This window comes from Suricata suricatta, chromosome 16 (genome assembly GCF_006229205.1).
Source record: "Suricata suricatta isolate VVHF042 chromosome 16, meerkat_22Aug2017_6uvM2_HiC, whole genome shotgun sequence".
Lineage (NCBI taxonomy): Eukaryota > Metazoa > Chordata > Mammalia > Carnivora > Herpestidae > Suricata > Suricata suricatta.
This window is the reverse complement of record NC_043715.1, coordinates 46,522,207-46,544,340: the sequence shown is the minus strand read 5'-3', so window position 1 is coordinate 46,544,340 and position 22,134 is coordinate 46,522,207. Positions and strand designations below refer to the sequence as shown.

Genomic DNA, 22,134 nt, shown 5'->3' with positions numbered 1-22,134 from the left:
CAGACAGCTGCTGCAGCCCCAACGACAGAGGCCCCGGGAGGGCAGGGACGTAAACACACGCAGACACTCTCCGGTCCCCGGGGGGCCGGATGTGAGTGTTCCAGGAGTCAGGGTGCAGCTGTGGGCAGGGCTGGGGTGGGGGACAGGGGAGGGACGGATCCCGCCCCGTGAGGCAGACCCGAGGCACCAAAGGGGTGGAGGGTGGAGAAGGTGCCTGGGCAACTCAGCTCCAAGGCCGTGGATGCCCTCACCCCACCCTCCACTGGCCTCTAGCTTGGCTCCCCCTTCACCCACCCCTTCCCTTTCCATCAGGTCCCCTCGGGCTCCTCCCTAGCTCCCTTCACCTCTCCTCTCCTCTGGCTCTCTGAAGGCGCCCTCTTCTTGGTCCCACCCCAGGGTCCCCCACTTGCCTCTAACTTCTCCCTTCCCTGCACAGGGGCACCTGGCTACCCTGTGCCTCACTCCCTGTCTCCATGTCCCTCCCCTCCCTCTCTCCTTGCGGCCCTCTTCCCTTGCCTCCACCTCCATCTCTCCTTTCTCTTCCCCCACCTGCCCCTGAGGTCTCCCCATCCCTCCTCCTCTACCCACCTGGCCCGTTCCCCACCCCCACCCCTACTCCAGTGGCCACAACACACTCCATCTCTGGCACGGCCCACCCATCCCCTCCGCACGGTCCACCGCCTCCGAGGCCAGGCGCCAGCCGCCCACCTCCCCTCCCAGCTCTGCCACTTTGGGACTCTTGCCTGTCTCTGGGCCATCTTGGCACAACCCAGCCCAAGCGCAGGCCTGGCCCTCAGCCTCACCCTCCCTCAGGCTCTCCCAGGCCCTTGGCTCTCCCTGCCTGGCCTTGCTGGGTCCCCCATCTGTCTTTGGCCACCCTGAACCTTTCCACTGTCTCACCAGAAAACCAGCCCCAACACGCCAGAGCCCCATCCCTCAGGTCGGCCTCCTGCCCTCCCTGCCCCTCCCCTCCTCTCCTCCCTCGGCCCCGCCCCGGCCCCTCCCGGCCCCTGGGGCCCTGCAGCCTCCCTCCCCGCCCCTCCGGACTGGCTGGGTTGGGCTCAGTCGGCTGCACCGCAGGTCGGCAAGAGCCAAAGGGAGGGGACGAGGGAGGGCCTGACCAGAGGCCCCGGACCAGACCAGCGCAGGCGGGAGCTGGACCCAGAGGTAAAGAGGAGGGAGCAAGTCGCTGGCTCCCCTTCCCTGGGGTGGGGAATGGTAGGGCGAGGGAGGCTGGGTCTCCAGGAGGTGGAAGGGCTGACCCCGGGATTCTGACGCTTGATGAGGGGACCAAGGGGGCTGGAATGGCCAAGGCCCCAGTCCCCTGGGTGGGGCTGCTGGCGGAACAGGGCAGTGGACAGGGCTGGGCTGAGGGGAAAGAGCACGGTGTCAGTACGAATGGGAACTGAATTCCAAGGCCATGGACTGGGAAGAGCCAGTCTGGGGCCGAGAGGAGCGGGGACAGGGGCTGGGGGGGACTGCTAGGGCCCATCCCTGCACCCCAGACGCCTCCGTGGCTCCTTTGCAGCTCCTGCAGCCACCCCTTCTCTGGGCTGGGTCATGCGCTGCCCCAAGTGCCTTCTCTGCCTGTCAGCACTGCTCACGCTCCTGGGCCTCAAGGTGTACATCGAGTGGACATCTGAGTCTTGGCTAAGCAAGGCCTACCGGGGACCCCAGGGCACCCCACCAGGCCCCACACCAGCCACCCCCGACCCCACCCTGCCAGCTAACCTCTCTGCCCGTCTGGGCCAGACTGGCCCGCTGCTCTCTGCCTACTGGAATCAGCAGCAGTGGCGACTGGGGTCCCTGCCCAGTGGGGACAGTACTGAGGCTGGGGGCTGCCGGGCCTGGGGGGCCGCCGCTGCTGCTGAGATCCCGGACTTCGCCTCCTACCCTAAGAACCTCCGTCGCTTCTTGCTGTCGGCGGCCTGCCGGAGCTTCCCACCATGGCTGCCCAGAAGTGGTGGCAGCCAAGTGGCCGGATGCTCAGGTACCGACGTCCCCTACCTTCTGTTGGCCGTCAAGTCGGAACCGGGCCGCTTTGCAGAGCGACAGGCCGTGAGGGAAACGTGGGGCAGTCCAGCTGCTGGAGTCCGGCTGCTCTTCCTGCTGGGCTCACCAGAAGGTGAGAGGGGGCCTGACCTAAGCTCCCTGGTGGCCTGGGAGAGCCGCCGCTACAGTGACCTGCTCCTCTGGGACTTCCTCGACGTCCCCTTCAATCGAACGCTTAAAGACTTGCTGCTGCTGGCCTGGCTGCACCGCCACTGCCCAGGCGTGAGCTTCGTCCTGCAGGCTCAGGATGACACCTTCGTGCACACTCGGGCCCTTCTGGACCACCTGCGGGCCCTGCCCCCAAGATGGGCCCAAAGCCTCTACCTGGGGGAGGTCTTTACCCAGGCCAAACCCCTGCGGAAGCCCAGAGGACCCTTCTACGTGCCTCCGTCCTTCTTTCAAGGGGACTACCCGGCCTACGCCAGTGGCGGTGGTTATGTCATCGCTGGGCGCCTGGCACCCTGGCTGCTACGGGCAGCGGCCCGTGTGGCCCCCTTCCCCTTCGATGACGTCTACATTGGCCTGTGCTTCCGGGCCCTGGGCCTGGCACCAAGGGACCACAAAGGCTTCCTCACGGCCTGGCCAGCAGACCGCGCCACTGACCCCTGCGCTCTCCGGGACCTGCTGCTCGTGCGGCCCCTCAGCCCCCAGGGCAGCGTTCGGCTCTGGAAACAGCTGCAGGAGCCTCGGCTGCAGTGCTGAGCCTGGTGGAGCCAAGGAGGCCAGGGCGCTCCTGGCCTGCACCTCGGTGCCTGTCTCTCACTCGGTCTCTCCTTCTGGGCCTCGGTGGGAAGGGGGAATTCTAGAACCAGGACTGCCTGAGCCCCTCCTAGGTCCTCTGGGCCTAGAGGATGGGGCAGCAGGAGGGAACGGACTGTCTGTGTCTACTTTTTGTTTTTGAGTAACACGCACTCCCCACTCTGAGGCCTGGAGTGGTCTTTGCGCCTGTGGGGCCCCGGAGCAGTTGACGGAGCAGAGCCCAGCTGCATCCTGGCATTCACGATAGACGCCCTCCCCACCCGTATTGGGCAGGGCCAGCTCTGCTGGCCTCCTGGCCAGTTTGCTGAACAGCAGTCTTGTCCCATCGAGGGGAGATCTCTGGAGGATCCCCACCCCCACCCTGGCTGCTGAAATGGACCCTCCAGCTTGCTAAAGTTTCCGGGGGAAGTAGGTGTCTTAACGGCCTGGCCTTCTTTGTCTAGAGTGGAGAAACAAGGTCCCAAACCAGTCATGCTGGGCTCTCCTCCCACCTCCCAAACCCCAGGAAGCAGACCAGGGGTGGCACAGAGCCAAACACAGAGAGTTTATTGGCCATCTGCTGACCACCTCTCACTTTGAGGGAGTGACTTCCACAGGCCGACCCACCACGCCCACCCCAGAGGGGCTTCTGGTCCTGGAGGCATCCTGGCCCAGCCCCTGGGAGAAGGCACTGTAACAGGCGAGGAGGGGGCTGACCGAGCCTCTCCTGGGTAATAGCCGGGAGGAGTGGGGATGGCCAGCTGGAGCTCTGGCTCCAGTATTTCAGAGGCAGCTGGCTGGGGAAGCAGGGTGGCATCCTGCAGCTACCCGGGCCCCCCCAGAGTGGGACTGCCCCTTGGGGGAGTTGAGGTGGGTGGAGGTGGGCTGGGGTGTGTGGGCCTCACTTCTCGAAGTGGTCCAGGGGGTAGTGCTCGCCGTAGGTCTGGAGGTGCCTGGCCAGGGACTCCTGCTGCTTGCGAAGCTGGGCGGGCATCTCCTGGTACACGTCCGAGAAGAGCAGGTTGGGGTTGGGCTTCGGCTTCCGCTCCGCCTGCTCAAAGGCCTCCATCACCTGGGCGGGGGTCGGTACAGGACGGTAGACAGGCAGCCGGCTCCCCACCCCCACCTGTGGGACCCCATCGAGGTGTTCGCCCCTCTGAGCCGCTGCCTTCCCATCTGGACAACGGAGATAAACATCCAACAGTGCTGAGAACCAACAGCGGATCAACGCCCCCCAACCCCGGCCTCCCCTCCCAGCCCCACCGGACACTGCGCTAAGTACAGGAATCAGGTCAGCCTCTCGGCAGAACCAGGCAGCAGGCAGCTTGCAGGTGAGGAAACCGAGGCACGGACAAGAGGGCTGCGCCACGATGATGTCCTCAGGGCCCAGCCAGGGTCGGCCCTTACCGCTGGGCGCACTGCCCTGGCTCCAGATGCCCAGGCCAAGGGCGGCCTTGGACCCAGGTGGGACACTCACAGGGCACACGGATTAAGTCACCTAATCCTTAATCACCTTCTGACGGGGACACCCCAGTGTCCCTCTTCAGAGATGGGAGTGTGGAGGGCAGGCATTATACCAAGGACACCAATAGGACACAGCAGAAACGCATGTGCCCAGGCAGCCTGACGCCACAGGCCACGCTTAGAGACATCTCTGGAGCTGTCCCCAAGTCTCCCCGGCCATGTCCCGCAAACCCAGCCTCTCCATCCTTCCAGGGTTCTCCACCCAGGCACCGCCCCGGAACACCCCCCCACACACACACACCGGGGCCTGGGTTCCAACAGAGGGGGTCCCCACCTTCTTACGGGACTGCTTTCTCCAGGCCTTCTCCTGCTCGTCGTCCCACCAGCCTCGGCCCTGCAAGTAGTGCCGCAGCCGGGAGATGGGGTGGTCCTGCTTGTCCCAGTAATTGACCTCGTCCACTGAGCGGTAGGCCGAGCTGTCGTCACTGGTGCTGTGGTGCCCGATCCTGCCAGGGGGAGGGGCCCAGGGTCAGGCTGAGCTCCCCACACCCCCGGAGTGGGGTCGGGAGGGAGAAGGGTGGCCTAGGGGAGAAGAGGGGGCACGTGCATAAAGGCAAGGACGAGGATCCAGTGTGGGTGATGGGGTCATGCTCTGGGGGCAGCGGGCAGTGCATGGCAGACACTGTCAAGGCCGCGGGGAAGACAGGGGAGGCAGGCACCTGTAGGTCATGGCCTCAATGAGGAAGGGCTGGTTCTCGGCCACAGCCCGCCGCCGGGCCTCCTTGGTGGCGTTGTACACAGCAAACACATCATTGCCATCCACGCGGATGGACAGGATGCCGTAGCCCGGGCCTCGAGCAGCTGTGGGGACATAGCAGGTCAGGCCCTAGGGCGCAGACGAACAGAGTGGGGAGAGGGTGGGGAGAAGAGGGGAGCAAACAGAGCAGCGTCCCTGCGACCGCCCTTGTGCCAGATCCCACAGGGAAAGGGGCACAAGGGCGGGGGTGGGGGAGGGAGCGTGGCCCGCCGGGCCCATACCGATGCCATCCCCGCGGTACTGCTCAGAGGTGGGCGTGGAGATAGCATATCCGTTGTTCCGGCAGAAGAAGATGACGGGGCACTCGAGGGTGGCGGCGAAGTTGAAGCCGGCGTGGGCATCCCCCTCGCTGGCCGCCCCCTCCCCGAAGTAACAGATGACCACTCTGTTGGCGTTGGCACGCTTGGCCGCATAGGCCGCCCCCACCGCTGCAGGGGGAGAGGGGGCTGAGCAGGAGCAGAGCCACACGCTCCCCCCAGCAGGCTCAGAACCTCTCGGCCGATGGCTGTTCTCTCCTTCCACTGGGCGGCCTCCTCTCAGACTCCTGGCTGTGCCATTCCCCACAGCTCTGCCACCTTCCAAACACAGCTACAATCTGACCCCTTCCCACCTGTTCACCACAGAATGCTGGCCCGGTCACGGTCACCTCTTGCACGAGTTCCCAGCGGCCTCCTCCCTGCGGCCCCCCTCACCGGCCCCCCAACCTGCTCCCCTGGGACAGCCAGAGGTCAGTTAAAATGTGAACCAGGCTAACATTCCACCCCAGTGACTCTTGCCCGGCCCCCCCTCCCCCGGCCCCTGTGGCTCCCCTTCCACTCCAGGCCAAAGTCAAAGACCCGGATTCCCCTAAATCTGTACCTCCCGCATCTCCTCAGAGCCCCTGCACCTCTCTTATACCTGCTCCCCACCCCCCACCCCCCACCAGCTTGCCTCAAGACCCCACATGGCTCCCTCCCCCCAACCCCACCTCGATTTGTACTGAAATGTCACCTCTGATGCAACCCAGGCCCTCCTCCCTCACGCCCACTCCCTCTGGCTTTACTTGTCCCTGCGGGGCTCCTCACCCCTGCTAGACCTCTAGTGCTACTCCTTCTCGCTATTGTCTGTCTCCTTTCCTCCACCGTGCTGTCAGCCCCAGCTGAAGTTTTTGTCTCTGGCTCACTGCGCCTAGAATGGTGCCCATGTAGCAGGGCACTGAGCCTGCATTTGGCCGCTGAGCCTAACGGTCACTCATCCAGAAGATAAGGGCCAGGCCCCAGGCTTACAGAAACCCTACCCACCTGCAGGGAACACGCTGTCCCTCTCACAGAACCCCCCTGCCCACCTCCCATCCCCAAGGCACGAAAGCTCCTCACTCTCAGAGCCCCAGGAGCTAACATGTCCAGATGGGCCTTCCAAGCAGCCCACGGCAAAGCCCCACGGACACACCAACGCGTGTATCTCGGCCACTGCGAAGCAGAGAGCCACAGCCCAGCCTGGCCCTTGACCGGACCGCAGGGTCCAGAGGGCAGGGTCTCTGTGCTGTGTGGCCGCAGGCCTGGCGAGGGGTCTGCATCTCAAGCTGTCCCCTTTGATAAAAGCGACTCGGACTGCTCTAGGCACTGTGGGCTTCCCGAGTAAGCTTTAGGAGTCAGGCTCCGAGGAGTGAGGCAGAGCAGAGTCTGGGTCATGACCCCAGCACTGGAGTCCCTGGTCTTCTCACTACCTGCCGGGTGACCCTCTGCCAGGAAGTTGGTATCTGCCCGGTCACACGATGTGGTTTGCCGCTGAGCGGTCAAACAGAACAGGCACAAGTTTGGGGAATCAAGAGCGTGGACACGCCAGCTCAAGCCTGCCAAACCAAGCTTGGAAGGCAACCAGACGGGAGTATCTGGAAAGTCTGTGGCCCAGACCAGCGCTCTGACCCCAGCAGCAACCGGGAGGCTGCCCAGAAGGCCTGCACAGTGGTGGGACGCTGGTCTGCGCGTACTGGGCCCGGGCCAAGTCCTCACCCTGCGGGATCTGCGTGGCCAGTGGAGAGGAGATGGTGACGAAGTGGCGCTCCTTGCAGCCGTAGTGCACGGGCATCTGGCGCCCCTTGCCCGAGTCGCTCACGTTGCCGTAGCACTGGGCCATGAACAGCTCCAGGGGGTAGTCCCGGTACATGAGCACACCTGGCGGGGAGGAGGCCGCGTGAGCCTGCAGGCGGGCTGGGGGCAGGCGGGCCCCTCCTGCCCGGCCTCCGGCCCCCTGGAAGGACAGTCAGGGAACCAGCATCGAGCAGGGGAAGCAGATTCGGGTGCTTACAGGGACAGGCAGGTGAGCACACCAGAAGGCACAGACCTGTCCCCAAAGGGAGGCCGCTGTTCTGACCATTTGACTACTGCTCTGGGAAGCCGGATGGCCCAGCTCTTAACAGAAGGCAAAATCTGGCTTACTTTTTTTTTTAAGAAGAAACTATCTGATAGATTTTTATGTTTCAACTAATAAAACTACTTCAGAAATTGTTATATGAACCACTTAATACTATGGGCCACTAGGTCACAACTTCTGAACTAAAGAGACAATTTTCAAACCCGTTTACAGCTGTAAAATCCTTTCTTCCAACAAAACCTCACCACCAAATGAACCGCTCTGGGTGAAGGGGGCCTTGCCTGCTGGCTCAGAGGACAGGAGGGGGTGGAGATGGTCCTGGGGTGGAATGACTGTCCAGCCCACAGCTGAGGGGCAGCCCTGGGGATGGAGGACTTCCGTGGAAGCACCCAGAACCTGAGCATTACAGAGCAGAGCTGGTGCAGGCATTTCCACATCTTTGTCTTTGCCGCAGAACCCTTTCCTCGTATGACAACGTACTGGGGACCACATTCCACGGGAGTCACGTTGTGTGCAGGGGTAAGCACACCTTCCCCGAATAACTGCAACGTGAATATAAGATTTTGTGCCAAGTGCCTTTATTCGGAGCACTTTGCAGACATTATCTTCATCGATCCTCATCACAACAACCCTTTGAGGGAAGTGGGATTATCCTCCCCATTTACAGATGAAGAAACTGAGGTTGGCAGAGCTCCCATAATTGGCGGGCTGGAGGGCCGGTAAGCACACGACTCGCACTCTGGCACGGAGCCTGAGGAAGGGCACTGGGGAGCCTGCCTGTTTATTACCTGCTAACAGGAAGTCCTGCAGACACACGGGGAGCAGTGCTTGGACGGCCGGCTCTCAAGTGTGCCCCCCAAAATGAGTGCTGGGGGGAGGGTGTTCGGTGAGACTTCAGCCTGCACCTTTCATGTAACTGATGAGGGACTCTGACACACAAATTCACACCCAGTGTGGCCCCGCCGTGAGACAGATCACAGCGGAGGTGCTCCGCTGAAGCAGGAAAAGGGGGCTGTGTGGAGGGGGGTTCCTCACAGCGCGGTCCGTGTTCCACCGGCCACCCAGGAGAACCTGTGGTCAGAGGCAGGAGCCGGCTGGAGGTGGAGGCGGAGATGGGGCAAACGCAGGTTCCTGGGCCCAGGGTCCGGGTGGTTCTGCCTCCACCAGGAAACCCCAGGTCCAGTGGCAGCTACTGCTCTAGATGGACACTGCTCTGAGCTCCTTGTTACGAGGGTCCCTTCCTGCCAGGTGCCACGATCGGCACACCACAAACACCCTTGGTTTGTACCAGACGCCCCTGTCTGGGCAGCACCATGGGGGCAATGCTGGGCAGCAGGGGGGAAGGCTGACTTGGGGAGACCCCTGCCCCCCTCCCAAGGAGGCATGTGGCCTGGGCACTGAGACTGAGCCTCTCGGGCTTCCTCCGCCCAGGCACAGACAGGAAACATGGCCGCCGGGAGGCTTCTTCCACCCGCGGGGTCAGGGCAGGTGAAACAAGGTCGAGCCTCCACTGCTTCCGCACGTGGAACAGCACACTGGCCTTTAAGACCTCAGTGGGTGTGAGCTACTGTCCTGAGCATCCTTGTTCTCCCCACGTGCAGGTGGGGACTGAGACAGGTGTGGACGGGCCACAGGTCTGTGTGGCTCGCCCCCCCAGGCACGCACCCCCTGCCGCGGCCCAGATGCGGGGCCTTCCACGGGGGCCCCAGCCTGTGAGGGTGCTTCACACCTCATCCCTCCAACCCTTCTGTCCTGTCACTCACTGGCTCGGCCATCAGCTCTGCTCCCTGAACGACACGGCGCCTGGGGAGGCCGAGAGAATCCCGGTCCCTGTGCATGCCCACCTGCAGCCAGGCTGCCCTCCTGGCATGCCGCCTGGATCCATCAGGGCAGGGCTCGCAGTCCTGTCATGGGCTCCGTGGTGGAGACCAGAAAAGAGAGGCTCCTAGAAGGGAAGCGACTTGCCCCAAATCTGAGAGCTGGTAACCAGCAGAGCCCGGAGCAGTCGGGAGCACAGGCTCTTCACTACCGCATTGCTGGCCCCGGGACAGGGAGAGCCCACCCCCACGGACTCCTGCCCCTGGCTTGGCTCGTTCCAGCCCAGAAAGCCCTTCCTCCAGCTCCTGAAACCTCCCGGCATCACTCTGCTCCTGGAAGAGCGCACAGAGGGGCGAAGGTGGGCTCTGCCTTCCCACCGGGAGGGCCCGGGCCTGACTCGCCTCTATGGGAACCGCAGGCCCAGGGCTCCCGCATCTGCTCCGCAGGGCAGACGTACCTGCCTCCCGGTACTGGCCAAACACCAGGTCCGTGCTGTCCAGCGCAGCTGCGCTCCCCACGTGTGTCCCCTCCTCGCCATAGTTGGTCATGTAGAAGGAGATCCGGCCCTGGGGGTGCAGGAGGGCCCAGAGGCCCGGGCTCAGTTACTCTGGGCAATGACAGGGAACCATCCAGATAAATGACCAACCGATGGAAAGTCTGTTAATCACCACACACTTCGTAGGCCAGGACAGGCCGGAGTTCCCACCTTCCTGGAGGCATCGCCAGACTGGTTGAAGCCAAAGCAACAGGGCCATGCGTCAGGAGGCTGGGGGCGGGTGTCTGGCCCTCCACAGAGGGGCCTCAGGGACAAATGCCTGACCCAAACAAAGGTGAGGATGGATGCAGGTTTCTAGGCAAAGGGAGCAATAAAGGCCATGAAGCCAGAATGGCAGGGACAGAAAGTGGGAGGGGTGGGGACAGACCAGCAGGGAGAGGCAGTGCCCAGGACCATAGTGAATGACCTGCATCCTGGACTTTACCCTGAGAACTGCACACACTGTTCCTCTTAGGGGAGCAACATCTTAGAAAGGTCTCTCTGGCTGCCATGTGCAAAACGGATGTTAGAAGACAGGACCAAGTACAGTCAGCCAGGCCAGAGGGGGCTTTGGCCCGGGAGGGGCAGGGGACAGGCAGAGGAGTGACTGGGCGAGCCTTAAGAAGCAGAGTCAGAGTGCCAGGGAGCAGCAGCCCCTGCAGGCTGGCCACACCAGTGCCCTGGCCAGCTCCTTTCTCCAGGGCCCCCCAATCCTGGAGCCTGGAAAAGCCAAACATTCAGGTTCCCAATCTCCCCTACAGCCAGAGATGACTGCAGGACACAGATTGAGCCAGAGACTGAAGCAGAAGTTTGCTTTTGCTTTCTTGACAAAAGAAATCGCTGGAGCGGAGGCCAGACCTTCTTCCTGCCTTGCACATAGCTGTGAGGAAGACCTGTGGCAAGCGTCTTGAGAAAATGAGGCAACAAGTGTGGAATGAAAGCCAACCCGCCCACGATGGGGGTGCAGAAAGGTAGGAAGTCTGGGTTGCTGACATGGTGCTGAGCAGCAGAATGGATTTCTAGGGTAAATAAGCCAGGAGAAAGTGATGGCGGGGTCGGCGGGGCGGGGGGGGGGGGCAGAGAAAGGAGCAAAGATGAGATACAGGTCTCTGGTTTGGGCAAATGGGTGGGTGGTGCCACCCTCCATTGAGAAATGGCCTGAGGGAGGAAGATGCCGAGGTCATGCCTGGACAGGCTGAATTTGGTGTGGTACATCCCAGGCAAGAAGCCAAGTAGATCTGGGGCTACGAGGTAGAGTCTGGCTGGAGATCTGGGGCACCCCTGGCACAGAGACAGAACTGAGCTCCCCAGGACCACGTGTAATGTGCAAAAGCTCAGGCCAGGACCCTAGGGACGGCCACCACCCAGTCCTCTTGCGTTCTGTAGGCCTGGCTGCCCGGCGTGGTGAGAGAATAGAGGAATCGTGCTTTCTTCTAAGTGGGGAGCCAATTAAAGTTAATGGACCTCCCAGAGCCAAGTGGGCAGATGCTGGGTGCGGAAGGCCGGGGAGAGCTGTCAAGGGTGCTGTGAGGAGCCTGTGCACCCTCCCACCCCAGGAAACGGGGCCTGGCCAGCGGCAGGTCACTGGTTGCGTACCCAGCATCCTATCCCTCTTCCTGTTTGTTAACCGAGATCTCATTCCACAGGCAGCACCTGCCCAGATGAAGAGACCACACCGCGGCCTCCCTGCAGCTGACGGCAATCTGCGCAGTGTCAGATGCTACTGGGCAGGGCTGCCTGCAAAGTTCTAGAAAGGTGGGTGTGGGAAGGCAGCTGGGATTCGCCATGTCTGACCTGCCGCCTTCCTTCCACTTCCTGCTTAGAACGATGCGGGATGGAGGGAGCTCCAGCGGCCATTTGGATCATGAAGGGCCCTTGAGGCTAGAAGCCAAAGCTGGGTATCCAGTGATATCACGGTGCCGCCACAGCAGCACCAGACCACCTGTTTTCAGAATTCTTTTATGCAAGATAAAAAAAAAACACCTACCAATCTGTTTAAGCCACTGCATTTTTGTCAGGACTGGGGTGGGAGGGGTCTGGGGAGGGCTGGTGCTGACAGCTGAACACAAGCCGAGCTAACACAAGCTGAGCCTTGATGAATGAGTTGATCCTACTGAGGCCTTCTCTGGGGCAGCCAATGGGCAAGCGGCTTTCTGTGCTGGGCCTCACAGAATTCCTACCCCAAACTTGCTATCCCCGCTTTTTAATATACTGAAGAAACTGAGGCAAAGACAAGAAAAATCACCTGCCCAAAGTCTCAGCTATGATTGGACCCACATCCACTGGATCCCAAAGCCCGTTTATGCAGCCCACACAGGCACACTGGGGCGGGGGAGGGTGGTCTGGCCTGGTGGCTTTGGAGAGGGAGCAGAGAGACGAGGTCACAGCGGAACAGGAAGGGCCAGACCTGACCCTGTGGGCTGTGGGAGCCCAGGGAAGTTTCTGGGCAAGCTTCAGGGCAGAGGTACTTACTACTCTGCCTCGGAGAGAGTACCCTGTGAGTGGGAGAGTCTGCCCCGTCCTGTAGACCAGTGGGCCTTAGGCTTTAGTCCTCAGGGGGACGGCCTGGGGGCTTGACACAAATGCAGGCTCTCAAGCCCACCCCAACGCCTGACCCAGCAGGTCCAGTGGGCACTCAAGGGCCCACTACCCACCATCCTTCCCCCTCTTTCCAACAGGAACTCGAGCCGTGGGAAGGGCAGATTCCACTGCTCTCTTCACTTGGCTCCTGGGACTGGGCGCCTGGGCCTCCTGGCCAGGGGCTGGTTCAAGGCGGGGTCTGTGACCAAAGCCCTGGGCTTCTGCTGGAATGTTAGGGAGCAGACACTCTCTCCCCACTGGTAAGCAGAGAGGATAACCGTCGTGAGGCTGACAAGGTTATGATAAACGGCTAATATTTGCTGAGCATTGGCTGAAAGCCAGCCTCGCTCTCCTTAAGGCCGTCACGTGTGCCATCAATCCTTAAGCCGACCCCATGAATAAGTACAGACGAGAAAACTGAAGGCCTGAGGTACGTGCAGAGCCACAAAGTGACAGACTGAAGACTCGAGTCACACAGTCCCGCTCCAGAGCCCGTACACAGATCCTTTCTCTGCCACCTCTCCTGGAGCCTAGCCCTTCCACAAAGGACTGCTGCCTGAGAATGAAGGAAGCCAAGGTGAAAGAGAATAGAAAAGACACTCAGAGAGAGAAATGGGTCTGATAACATCGCGGCCCCGATCCAGCTGCACCTGATAACATCGCGGCCACTGGATCCAGCTGTGCCTGAAACAGAACCCTCCAGACTTGAAATGATTTGAGTCAACAACCTGCCTCTTTGTTAAGGCTGCTTTGACTGGATCTCTGCCCGCTGCTGAGGCTCACGGCACATTTGACACAGGCACGCCAGGAAGCACAGAGGGTCTCCCTGCTTCTCAGGACTGGGAGCTCCCAAGGAGAAGGCCCGCTGGGTACTCTCTTGGCACGGCCACATCATCAGCCAGCTGCGCAGGAGGTATTTTTAGGGGTCTGCTCCATCCTGCCCGGGGGCAGCACCCTTCCCACGCTCTCCCTCCAGAACTCCAAGAGAACCACAAGAACGTTAAGGATCCCAAGACAAAGGATCTCCATTCCACCCTCTCCTCCTTGGGAGTTATCGTCTGGCCTGAACACACACAGGCAGGGCGACCTCAGGTTCCGAGCCCCCACCCAGTCTGTCCCCACACACCTGCCGCTGGGACTCGTAGAGGATGCGGTCCATGGTGTTGAGCAGAGTCATGCTCTTGTAGAATTTGAGCACCGTCTCCTGGGGCAGCTGCAGATGGAGGCACAGACAGATGGGGGGCAGGTGGGACCAGAGAGAAGGACAAGGGGCCTGGGCGTGGGAGGCACGGGGTGGGAAGGTAGGGGCCTCTCACATGGGGATCCTCGCTGGGGTTGATGATCTGGCCCTGCCGGTCCATGACGCGGTAGACGGGGATCCCAGAGATGACGTTGGGCTGGATGAATTCTAGCTTGTCTACAAACTCCGCCGAGGCCCCCGGGAACTGGGGCTTGTCATCCAGGGACGGGAAGTGCTGCTGCTCCTGTCTCTGGGGGTGCTGGGGAGAGAGGGGGTGAGGGTGGGGGACCCATGTCAGGAGCAGCACAGGTTCCCTCGGCTCAACCTCCCAGAGGCAGCCAGTATGGCCTGGCAGTCCAGTCACCGGGGCCCCAGAGTACCCTGGGGCCCGATGCACAGGGTACGGATCCCAGCTCTGACACTCTGTCAGTGTATGTCCCTGGGCAAGTTACTAGAACTTCTTTATGTTTCAGTTCTTCATCTATAAAACTGGGGTGAAAATAATATCTAACCCACAGGATGGCTATAAAGACTAAATGGCTCAATAAAGTAGCAGGCAGATCAAGAACTGGCAGCTGTGACATCAGAGACCCAAACTCTTCACCCTGGCATTCAAGGCCTCCCCAGTCTGGCCAGACGCTCCTTCCTTCAATCTCCCACCGCCATCGCAGGCACACCCTCTCCCAGGACCCTCGAGTCGGCCAGATGGGCGCCTTCCTGGCCCTGTACAAGCAGGGCAGCCACCCAAATCGAGTAAGTCTGTGACCCCTGAAGTGTCAGCCTGCCCGGGTTCAAACCACAGGAAAGTGACTTCCCTTTCGCAAGTCTCTCCTTGCTCGTCTGTAGAAGACGAGTGTTGGGAGGCCTAGGTGAGATCCTGCACAGGAAACAGCACTTGTACTCAGAAGGCATACAGCAAACGCTCAGACAAGTATGGATTATCACTTCCACACCACGTGGCTGCACCCGGCTCTTTACTAGAATGTTCCCTCTCCCCCCATTTTCCACACTTCAATGAGCTCTCCACTCCAGTCCTAACCTCCCCCCTCCAGGCCCCCAATGACTCATTCAACAAGTATTTGAGCACCTGCTTTGTCCCAACCCTGTGCAGGGTCTGGGGGACCTCAGAGAAGTCAGACATCTGTCACTGCTGCCCAGCAGGGAAGACGGCTGCGGACCGCGTAGGGCTGAGGCTGAGTTGCCTGCGCCTTGAGCGTGGCAGAGTGGAAAGGAGCTGGCTTCTGTGAGGAAGCAGCATGAGGGCAGGGCGGCTGGAGTCAGGGAAAGAGCACCAGATGCCGGGGGCACAGAACACGCCGGAGGCAGACGGGAGGGACAGCATGTCACTTGCGGCGTGTCATCTATGGAATCTGGAAGGAGTTCAGAGTGGCTGGAGGAGCCCCATGGGGGCAGCCACCCTCTTCAGCTGGCTGGGGAAGCCCTGGGAAAGGCCATGAGAAACTACAGGCCCGGCGGGGTGGAGCTGGGCAGCCGCGAACTGGCCTCTGGTCTTGGCGCTGCAGCCGCTCCCCTTTACCAAGCACCTGCGGGCTGCCAGCTGAGCTCTGCGCCCACGTCTCACCAACCCTCAGTGCATGTCCGAGGCAGAGACCCTCTACCATGGCCCTTGAGGAATGAGGAAGTGGAGATACTGGGGGAGGTAAAATCACCTGCACGGGAGCTAAAAGTGGGTAAGTCAGGGGGCCCCTGAGGGGCTCAGTGGGTTGAGCGTCTGGCTTCAGCTCAGATCATGATCTCACAGTTCGTGGGTTTGAGCCCCGCATCACGCTCTGTGCTGACAGCTCAGAGCCTGGAGCCTTCTTCAGATTCTGTGTCTCCCTCTCTCTCTGACCCTCCCTTACTCATGCCCTGTTTCTCTCTGTCTCAATAACAAATGAAATAAAATAAAATAAAAGTTGGTAAGTCAGGACTGGGCTCCCATCCCAGGTCGGATGGGCATTCAGATCCCCAAGCCTGGCTCCTAACCCAACGGCCATGGCCACCCCCGTACCCTCCCCCCCACCCCAACAGCTCACTTCCTGTGGCCACCAGCGATTGTGGCTTCACCTCCAAGAGGAGCCAGACGAGAATGACCCAGTTTGGCACGCGCTGGATCTCACACGTGTGCACCCAAGTGTGGCCCCCACTCCTCCTCCCCTAATTGCGGAGAAGCAGTCGAGGACCCGGCGGGGGAGTGTGAGCACCAAAGCGTTTATCTGCATTTGTGGTTGTGAGGAAATAAAGGAAATTACACTCTCAACAGCAGGGCAGGCCCAGGCCTGAGAAGAGCCGGCAGACTTCCCCTCTGCTCGCAGGGCGGGGGGGGGGGGGGGGGGGGGGGGGGGGGGGTTCTCTCACACCTCTCCGACCCTGCAAGGGATCGACTGTCTGCCTCCCACACAAATCGCAAACTCCCGGAGGGTGGGGAAGGGCGGGGAGCGTGTCTGGGTTGGTTCACACAGCAGGCACTCAATAGGCCATTACTGAAGGGACAGATGAATGAGCCAGTATCTTAGCTCCCTGAGCAGCTCTCCGAAAAACACACTGTCCCTGGGAAGTCCCTCATCCGTAAGAAGGCTGCGCGGGCCGTTGCAAGAAGGTCCTGCTGGGGCGCGTTATGAGCTGGGTAGGAAGGGGGAAACCCCAAAGCTGACAGGTAGGAAATGCGGAACAGAAAGTGGCTGGCACTTTGGGAAGAGGACAGGGAGGAGCTGGGGTGAAGGACAGGTGGCACCCCAATCCGGACCCTAGCAGCTGCCAAACCACGAACAGGGGGGCTTCGGGTAGAGGGGCCCTCAGGGGGCAGAGGACGGGGCTCTGGGCTGAGAATGGACTGCACTGTCAGGACAGAACTCTGCCCGCCTCCAGAGGCTGGAGGGCCGCCACCACGGCGCCCCGGGCACCCCCGCTCTGGACTTGGGCCTTGTGGGGCGAGGGGGAGGGGGCCCTCCCTTCCTGAGCCCCAGGAGATGCTGGAGCGCCTACACCAGGGTGACTGCCATCGACTGGGGGACTGGGTGAGAGGCCAGCCGAGAGGAAATGCTCGGCCAGGGGAGGGGTGTTAAAATGCCTGAGGAAGGATGCAACTCCACCCACTTTTCCCTCAGATTTTGGCGGGCGTGGGGTTGGTGCTGGAGGCCAGTAACTGACAATGGCAGAGGCCACCAGGCCTTGCCGCCACATCCCCTCCCGCCACCCTGGGCTCTCCGGATGGTCCCCCTGTCCTGCGGGTACTGGAGGCAGCCACTCCCTCAGCACCGAGGCTAAGGAGCAGACTGCTGCACCCGGCTGTGTAACTCAAGCTCCCTGAGCCTGTTTCCCCCTCCGTCAACAGCGGGATGAGGGACAACCTCAAGGGTCATCGGGAGGACTGAACGAGTTGATGTGTGCAGTGTTCAGCCCAGTGCCCGGCACATAACGGGGACTCTGTGGCTGACGATGGTTACTGCCCAGCGGGTGGCTATCAAATCGTCCGCGCCGGGCCCTGTACAGGCTGGAGATGAGAGTGAGACGGGTGACAGCACTGAACACATAGGTGACAATCAGGGGCAGGACAGCCAGGTGGTTCACCACACGGAGGGTAACAGGAGGGCCTCTCTCCCTTTCCAGCAGTGTCACCTCGTCTCCCTGAACCTGCATCCCCTTGTGGAAATGGCAAGAATTACTACCACAGGTCTGGGGTGAGGTGGGTACAGAGCTATGGCGGGGGTGGGGGGACATTTGCTACCAGCATCAGACGGCACATGAGGAAAAGCTTTCTGGAGAAGGGAGCTACGCCAAGACCTGCTGGACCAGCAGGGGCGAGCAGGGCAGAGGCTGCGGGAGGACGGCAGCAGTCCCCGGGGACTACCGAGGCTGAGGCCGGAGGGGAGAGCCTGGCCGTGTGGGGCCGTGGGGCCCAGTAAGGCCTCGGCACGTTAATGACGCTAACGCAGCAATGACAGCAGCTAAGTGGGTACCACGCAAAGCCCTTGCCTCCGTGCTCTCTGCACCACAGAGGGGCCCTGAGGCTCAGAGGGCTTAAGTGCTCCCTCCCAGGGCAGGGAGACCGTTGAGTGGTGAGGCCAGCATGCGAAGCCTGCCAGCCTGCCTTCAGCTGCCTGAGGAGGCTGGAAAGGTGGGGTCCGGCCATGGAAGGTTCTGCGGACGGTGCCAGTTAACCGAATCCTATGTATCGAAGACAGCCAGGGACCCCCAGGCCCAGGGGCCTTAGCAGGACCACGCCCCCCGGGGCACTGCAGGTGGAAGGCCCTGAGGGAGGGCATCTTTTCCCAACCGTACCAGATTTACTGTCCCTGGAGAAAACGTACAGCCCCCATTTCTTGGGACCTTATTGAGTGCTTGGAAATGTGGTAACTGCTTCCTAGGAACCATCTCCTTTCACCTTCCCATCTCTCTGAGGGAAGCACTACTGCTGCCCCATTTTACAGATGGACACTGGTGTTGGGGTCAGGAGATCTTCTCTGAGGAAGACATCTAAGGACTATATACCTACAAAAGTCTCCAGGCGGAAGGACTGCATCCAAAGGAGGGAAAAAGGGCACAGGGGGGCTGAGGCGCAAGGAGGGAAGGGCACAGGGGGGGCTGAGGCTGGCACTTCCACACCAGCATCCCACCAGCCCTGAGGGGCCCTGGCAGAAGCTGGGGACACGTGCCAAGACCAGACAGAGCAGGGGCTGCAAGACTTAAAACAGAAGCCTGATCGCTTCTCCTCCCAGCCTGGTACTATGAAGAGAAACGGGGCTTTAGAGTCCTGAACCCCAAGAATAGACCTCACCCCTCTGAACCTCAGTTTCCCCACTCATGTTAGGAGAAAACTATCAGTACCTTGCCATGTGGCTGTACTACATATAATAATGGTGTGAGCTGATAGTGTAAATCGTGAAATGCTTCCTGATGTGGAAAAAAAATCCAAACAGTGTGGAGGGTCCTCAAAACATTAAAAACAGAACCACCGTATGACCCAGCAATTGCACTACCACGTGTCTATCCAAGGGGTACAGGGGTGCTGTTTTGAAGGGGCAAATGCACCCCAATGTTTACAGCAGCGCTATCGACAACAGCCAAAGTATGGGAAGAGCCCAAATGTCCCTCAACGGATGAATGGATAAAGAAGATCCGGTATATATACAATGGGGTATTACTCAGCAATCAAAAAAAAAAAAGAAAGAAAGAAATCTTGCCTTTTGCAACTACGTGGATGGAACCAGAGGGTATTATGCTAAGTGAAATCAGTCAAAGACAAATATCATATGACTATATGACTTCACTCATATAAGGACTTTAAGATACAAAACAGATGAACTAAGGGAAGGGAAGCAAAAATAATATAAAACCAGTGAGAGGGACAAAAACAGAGACTTAAATATGGAGAACAAACAGAGGGTTACTAGAGGGTTGTGGAAGCGGGGATGGGCTAAATGGGTTAAGGAACATTAAGGAATCTACTCTTGAAATCATTGTTGCATCACATGCTAACTAACTTGGATGTAAACAAAAATAAATAAATAAAAACATAAGTCAAGAGGAAAAAAAGAATCCAGCAGGGAAGCTCAAGACACCAGCCAAGAGGGATGTGGACCCATATGGTTAGGAGACCAGGAACGACCATCTCCATTCATGCCTCAGCACACACTGGGCACTGCCACTTGGAGATACTGCGCAGGGCACCAGAGCACTGGAGTCCCCAAGAGGCTGCCCCCGGACAGCGAGGTCAGAGACACAACATCCCTGATCATTCACACAGACCGAGCTCTAGGTCGCCCTGACTGCCAAGAGTAGGGACTCCAGTCGTTCTACTTGCTACACTCCGAGAAGTGAAGTGACCTGGGCAGGATCCCGCTTTGCTTCCTGGGGTGGTGGCTGAGAAACCAACTCAGGACTCCCTGACGATTGAGTCCCCTTTCTCCTCTTCTCCCTGTGCACTAAAACACCTGCTGTCAGCTGCGGCAGCGGGGGAGGGGAGAATCAGGCAGACACCTCCTGAACGACAGGCTGTTCAGTGGAGAACACGGGGAAAGGACAGGCAAGCAGGCAGAGATGGGGCCAGGCAGCCCCAGCCTTTCTCCCGACCCAGGCTGCCCCCACCACCCATCCACCCACTACAACACAGCCTCAACCTCCCCCCAAAAGCGCTATCCCTGGGATCTTGATCTGCAAACACCGCTCCACCCGAGATAGCGGCCACCAGCCACTTGTGGCTATTCAGGTGGGTGGAAATTAAATGAAATGAAACCTTCAGTTCCTGAGCCATACTAACCACATTCTGAGTGCTCAGGAGCCGTGTGTCATCCGTCAGTGGCTACTGTACCAGCCAGCACAGATCTAGAACACTGTCATCATCGCCAAATGTTCTAGTGGACAGCTCCGGGTCTAAATTTTTCTTTAACTAAATGCTCCTGCTCCTTCTCTCCACTCAGAAAAGGCTCCTTTTTATTCTCAGAAGAAAAAAAAGCAAGTGGGAGAAATTAAAGTGGAGGAGACGAAACAGGGACTCTAAAAGCATCTGACTCTTAGTTTCGGCTCAGATCACGATCCCATGGGTTCGTGGGTTTGAGCCCCGCATCAGGCTCCACACTGACAGTATGGAAGCCCGTTTGGGATCCTTGCTTTCCCTCTCTGCCCCTCCCCTGCTCCTGTGCTCTCTCTCTCAAAATAAAAATAAACTTAAAAAAAAAAAGGAATGTACTCTGAAAGTCCCGCTCCAAAAAAATCTCCCCATCCTATCGCACTCCCACAAAATAAAGAAGGGAAGTTGAGAGAGAAAGGCAGCAGGGAGACTGAGCCTGGAAGAAAGACTTAATCAGCCATAAATGACCTTTCCTTACTTTCTGCCCTCCCCACCTCCCAGCCAGCCAATGGACTATTTGGACTGAGATCAGCCCTGCAGATCTGATTGCTCAGATGAAAAAAAAAAAAGCCACAAAGAACAGCCCAAAGGCAGGAGGCTGCCCCACCCCCAGCCTGCTCCAACCGCCCTTCCACAATTACCAACTTCAAGTGACTCCTTTTCCCAATCTGTGCCCCTTCTCCTCACCCTCCTCCGGTTTCTCCTCCTATCTGCAGGGTCTTCCCACAGATTTTATCTTCCTTTCCTAAAGGATTAGGGATCAGTAGGTCAGACCCAACCCCACAAGACCTTGATAGATTTCCCTCCAAGGGCCCTCATCAATCCAGGTCCTCCCAAGGTCCCCTCCTTTCTTCTCCTGATCTCCAATATCAGTCTCTGTCCCCTCCCTCCACCCTTACTTTCCACAGTGACCATCATCCCAATGCCCTAATCAAATACCAGGTCCAGGTCTTAGCGCTTGACACATTTGGATTTTACTACAACCCTAGGAGGTAGTCACTGTCAGCATTTTAGAAAGGGGGAAATACATCCCCCTGGAGAGAGCTAGAGGAGCAGTCCTTTGCCCAAGACCACAGAGCTGGAATGCTGGGATCAGGGATATGAATTCACCTTCTGAAACACTACTCTCCTATCTGTGAAATTTTAGTTTGTGCCTATTGCCTCTCTCCCTCAAAACTGGCTTCCAGCTAGACCTCTGCTGTGTGAACATACTGTCAGCAGCATCAACCCAAAGGGATTATAACCCTTTTGGTAAGAATTGAGGCATTTCCCAAGGGCGACTCAGAAACGCGGGCAAGGTGGTGCCCTGTCTGAACCCCTCTCCCTTCGTTAATCCAATACATTTTTATCGATTGTCTCGTCTCCTGTGTTGAGTGACCAAAACAGACAAGGTTCCTGTTCTGGCATTCAATCAAGGACACAGGATCAAAAGGATTTGTTACGCAATTCATTCTAAAATCAGAACAGTAGTAAAGGAACAGAGAAATGCGGGGTACTATAAAAGCCCGCCTGGGGGACCTGATCTCTTTTCTCCTTTCGGAAGGCGGAGCGGGGAATCCTTGCCGAGAAGAAAGTCTCTCCCTTGGGCAGTGTCACTCTCCAGTGCCTGCGAGGAAATGTCTCGCCTTCCTCCCGTGTCCCTCCAAGCGGCCTCCCGTGGCGAACGGTGGCAACTACTGAGGAACCCCCTTCCTCTCTCCCAAGTTGTCTCCCTCCCTCAGGGTCCACAATGGAGCAGCCTCGCTTTTCCTCCCCTGAGGAAGTTCTTCCCAAGTGTCCTGTCCAAGTAGTTCTTCTAGCCCTTTTCCATTCTGTGGCAGCTCTTCACTCCCTGCAGACCCCACACCCTAAAATCGCCGAGAACATCCCTACTCTTCCTTGGGGAAAGCTCCCAGTGCATCGGGGACTCACATATCTAGCCAGCCCCCGAGCACCAAGCCGCCGCAGGAGCAGGTGGCCAGCCTTGCCCAAGCCTCGACTTGAGCCCCAGACCTTCGCCGCCGCCGCCGCCGCCGCCATCTTCGCTAACAACTCCTCAGCGATCCGCCCCTCTCCTCTGCTAGACGGAGGGCTGCCCCTTTATGAGCCTGATTCAAATGTTAGCCCCATCCTCCCAAGAATCCACAAGCTACTAGTTTTTCTGCCTCTTGGACAAGGGTATTAGTGGACAAAACAATCTGACTTGGTAA

The 22,134-nt window shown here is 59.3% G+C and overlaps 2 protein-coding genes across 4 annotated transcripts; one reads left to right on the top strand and one right to left on the bottom strand.

The window, feature by feature from the left end:
- The first annotated feature begins 1,049 nt into the window (after nucleotides 1-1,049).
- On the top strand, nucleotides 1,050-2,976 carry B3GNT8 (UDP-GlcNAc:betaGal beta-1,3-N-acetylglucosaminyltransferase 8). The gene is made up of 2 exons (XM_029924498.1): nucleotides 1,050-1,167; nucleotides 1,529-2,976. Exon 2 carries the CDS (start codon nucleotides 1,561-1,563, stop codon nucleotides 2,752-2,754), a length of 1,194 nt encoding a protein of 397 aa, XP_029780358.1. The 5' UTR covers nucleotides 1,050-1,167; nucleotides 1,529-1,560; the 3' UTR covers nucleotides 2,755-2,976.
- A 357-nt stretch (nucleotides 2,977-3,333) lies between these two features.
- On the bottom strand, nucleotides 3,334-21,989 carry BCKDHA (branched chain keto acid dehydrogenase E1 subunit alpha). 3 transcript variants are annotated; one of them, XM_029924494.1, is made up of 9 exons: nucleotides 21,857-21,989; nucleotides 13,673-13,855; nucleotides 13,483-13,569; nucleotides 9,699-9,807; nucleotides 7,063-7,224; nucleotides 5,293-5,499; nucleotides 4,974-5,115; nucleotides 4,589-4,760; nucleotides 3,334-3,862 (listed from the first exon to the last, which is right to left on the bottom strand). In XM_029924494.1, exons 1-9 carry the CDS (start codon nucleotides 21,962-21,964, stop codon nucleotides 3,692-3,694), a joined length of 1,341 nt encoding a protein of 446 aa, XP_029780354.1. In that variant the 5' UTR covers nucleotides 21,965-21,989; the 3' UTR covers nucleotides 3,334-3,691. The 3 variants fall into 3 exon arrangements, with proteins under 3 accessions (XP_029780354.1, XP_029780355.1, XP_029780357.1); XM_029924495.1 differs by lacking the exon at nucleotides 21,857-21,989 and adding an exon at nucleotides 14,684-14,752; XM_029924497.1 differs by having other exon boundaries at nucleotides 3,749-3,862; nucleotides 4,597-4,760.
- Nucleotides 21,990-22,134: the final 145 nt, after the last annotated feature.

What these genes read in the sequence shown, in the direction of transcription:
- B3GNT8 (XM_029924498.1), top strand. Translation starts at nt 1,561, where the DNA reads ATGCGCTGCCCCAAGTGCCTTCTCTGCCTGTCAGCACTGCTCACGCTC.
- BCKDHA (XM_029924494.1), bottom strand. Translation starts at nt 21,964, where the DNA reads ATGGCGGCGGCGGCGGCGGCGGCGAAGGTCTGGGGCTCAAGTCGAGGC. An exon ending in CTCGGGGGCTGGCTAGATAT is followed by an intron (nt 13,856 to 21,856) that starts GTGAGTCCCCGA and finishes CTCTCTCCCCAG; the next exon opens with CACCCCCAGAGACAGGAGCA. An exon ending in GTACCGCGGGGATGGCATCG is followed by an intron (nt 5,116 to 5,292) that starts GTATGGGCCCGG and finishes ATGTCCCCACAG; the next exon opens with CTGCTCGAGGCCCGGGCTAC.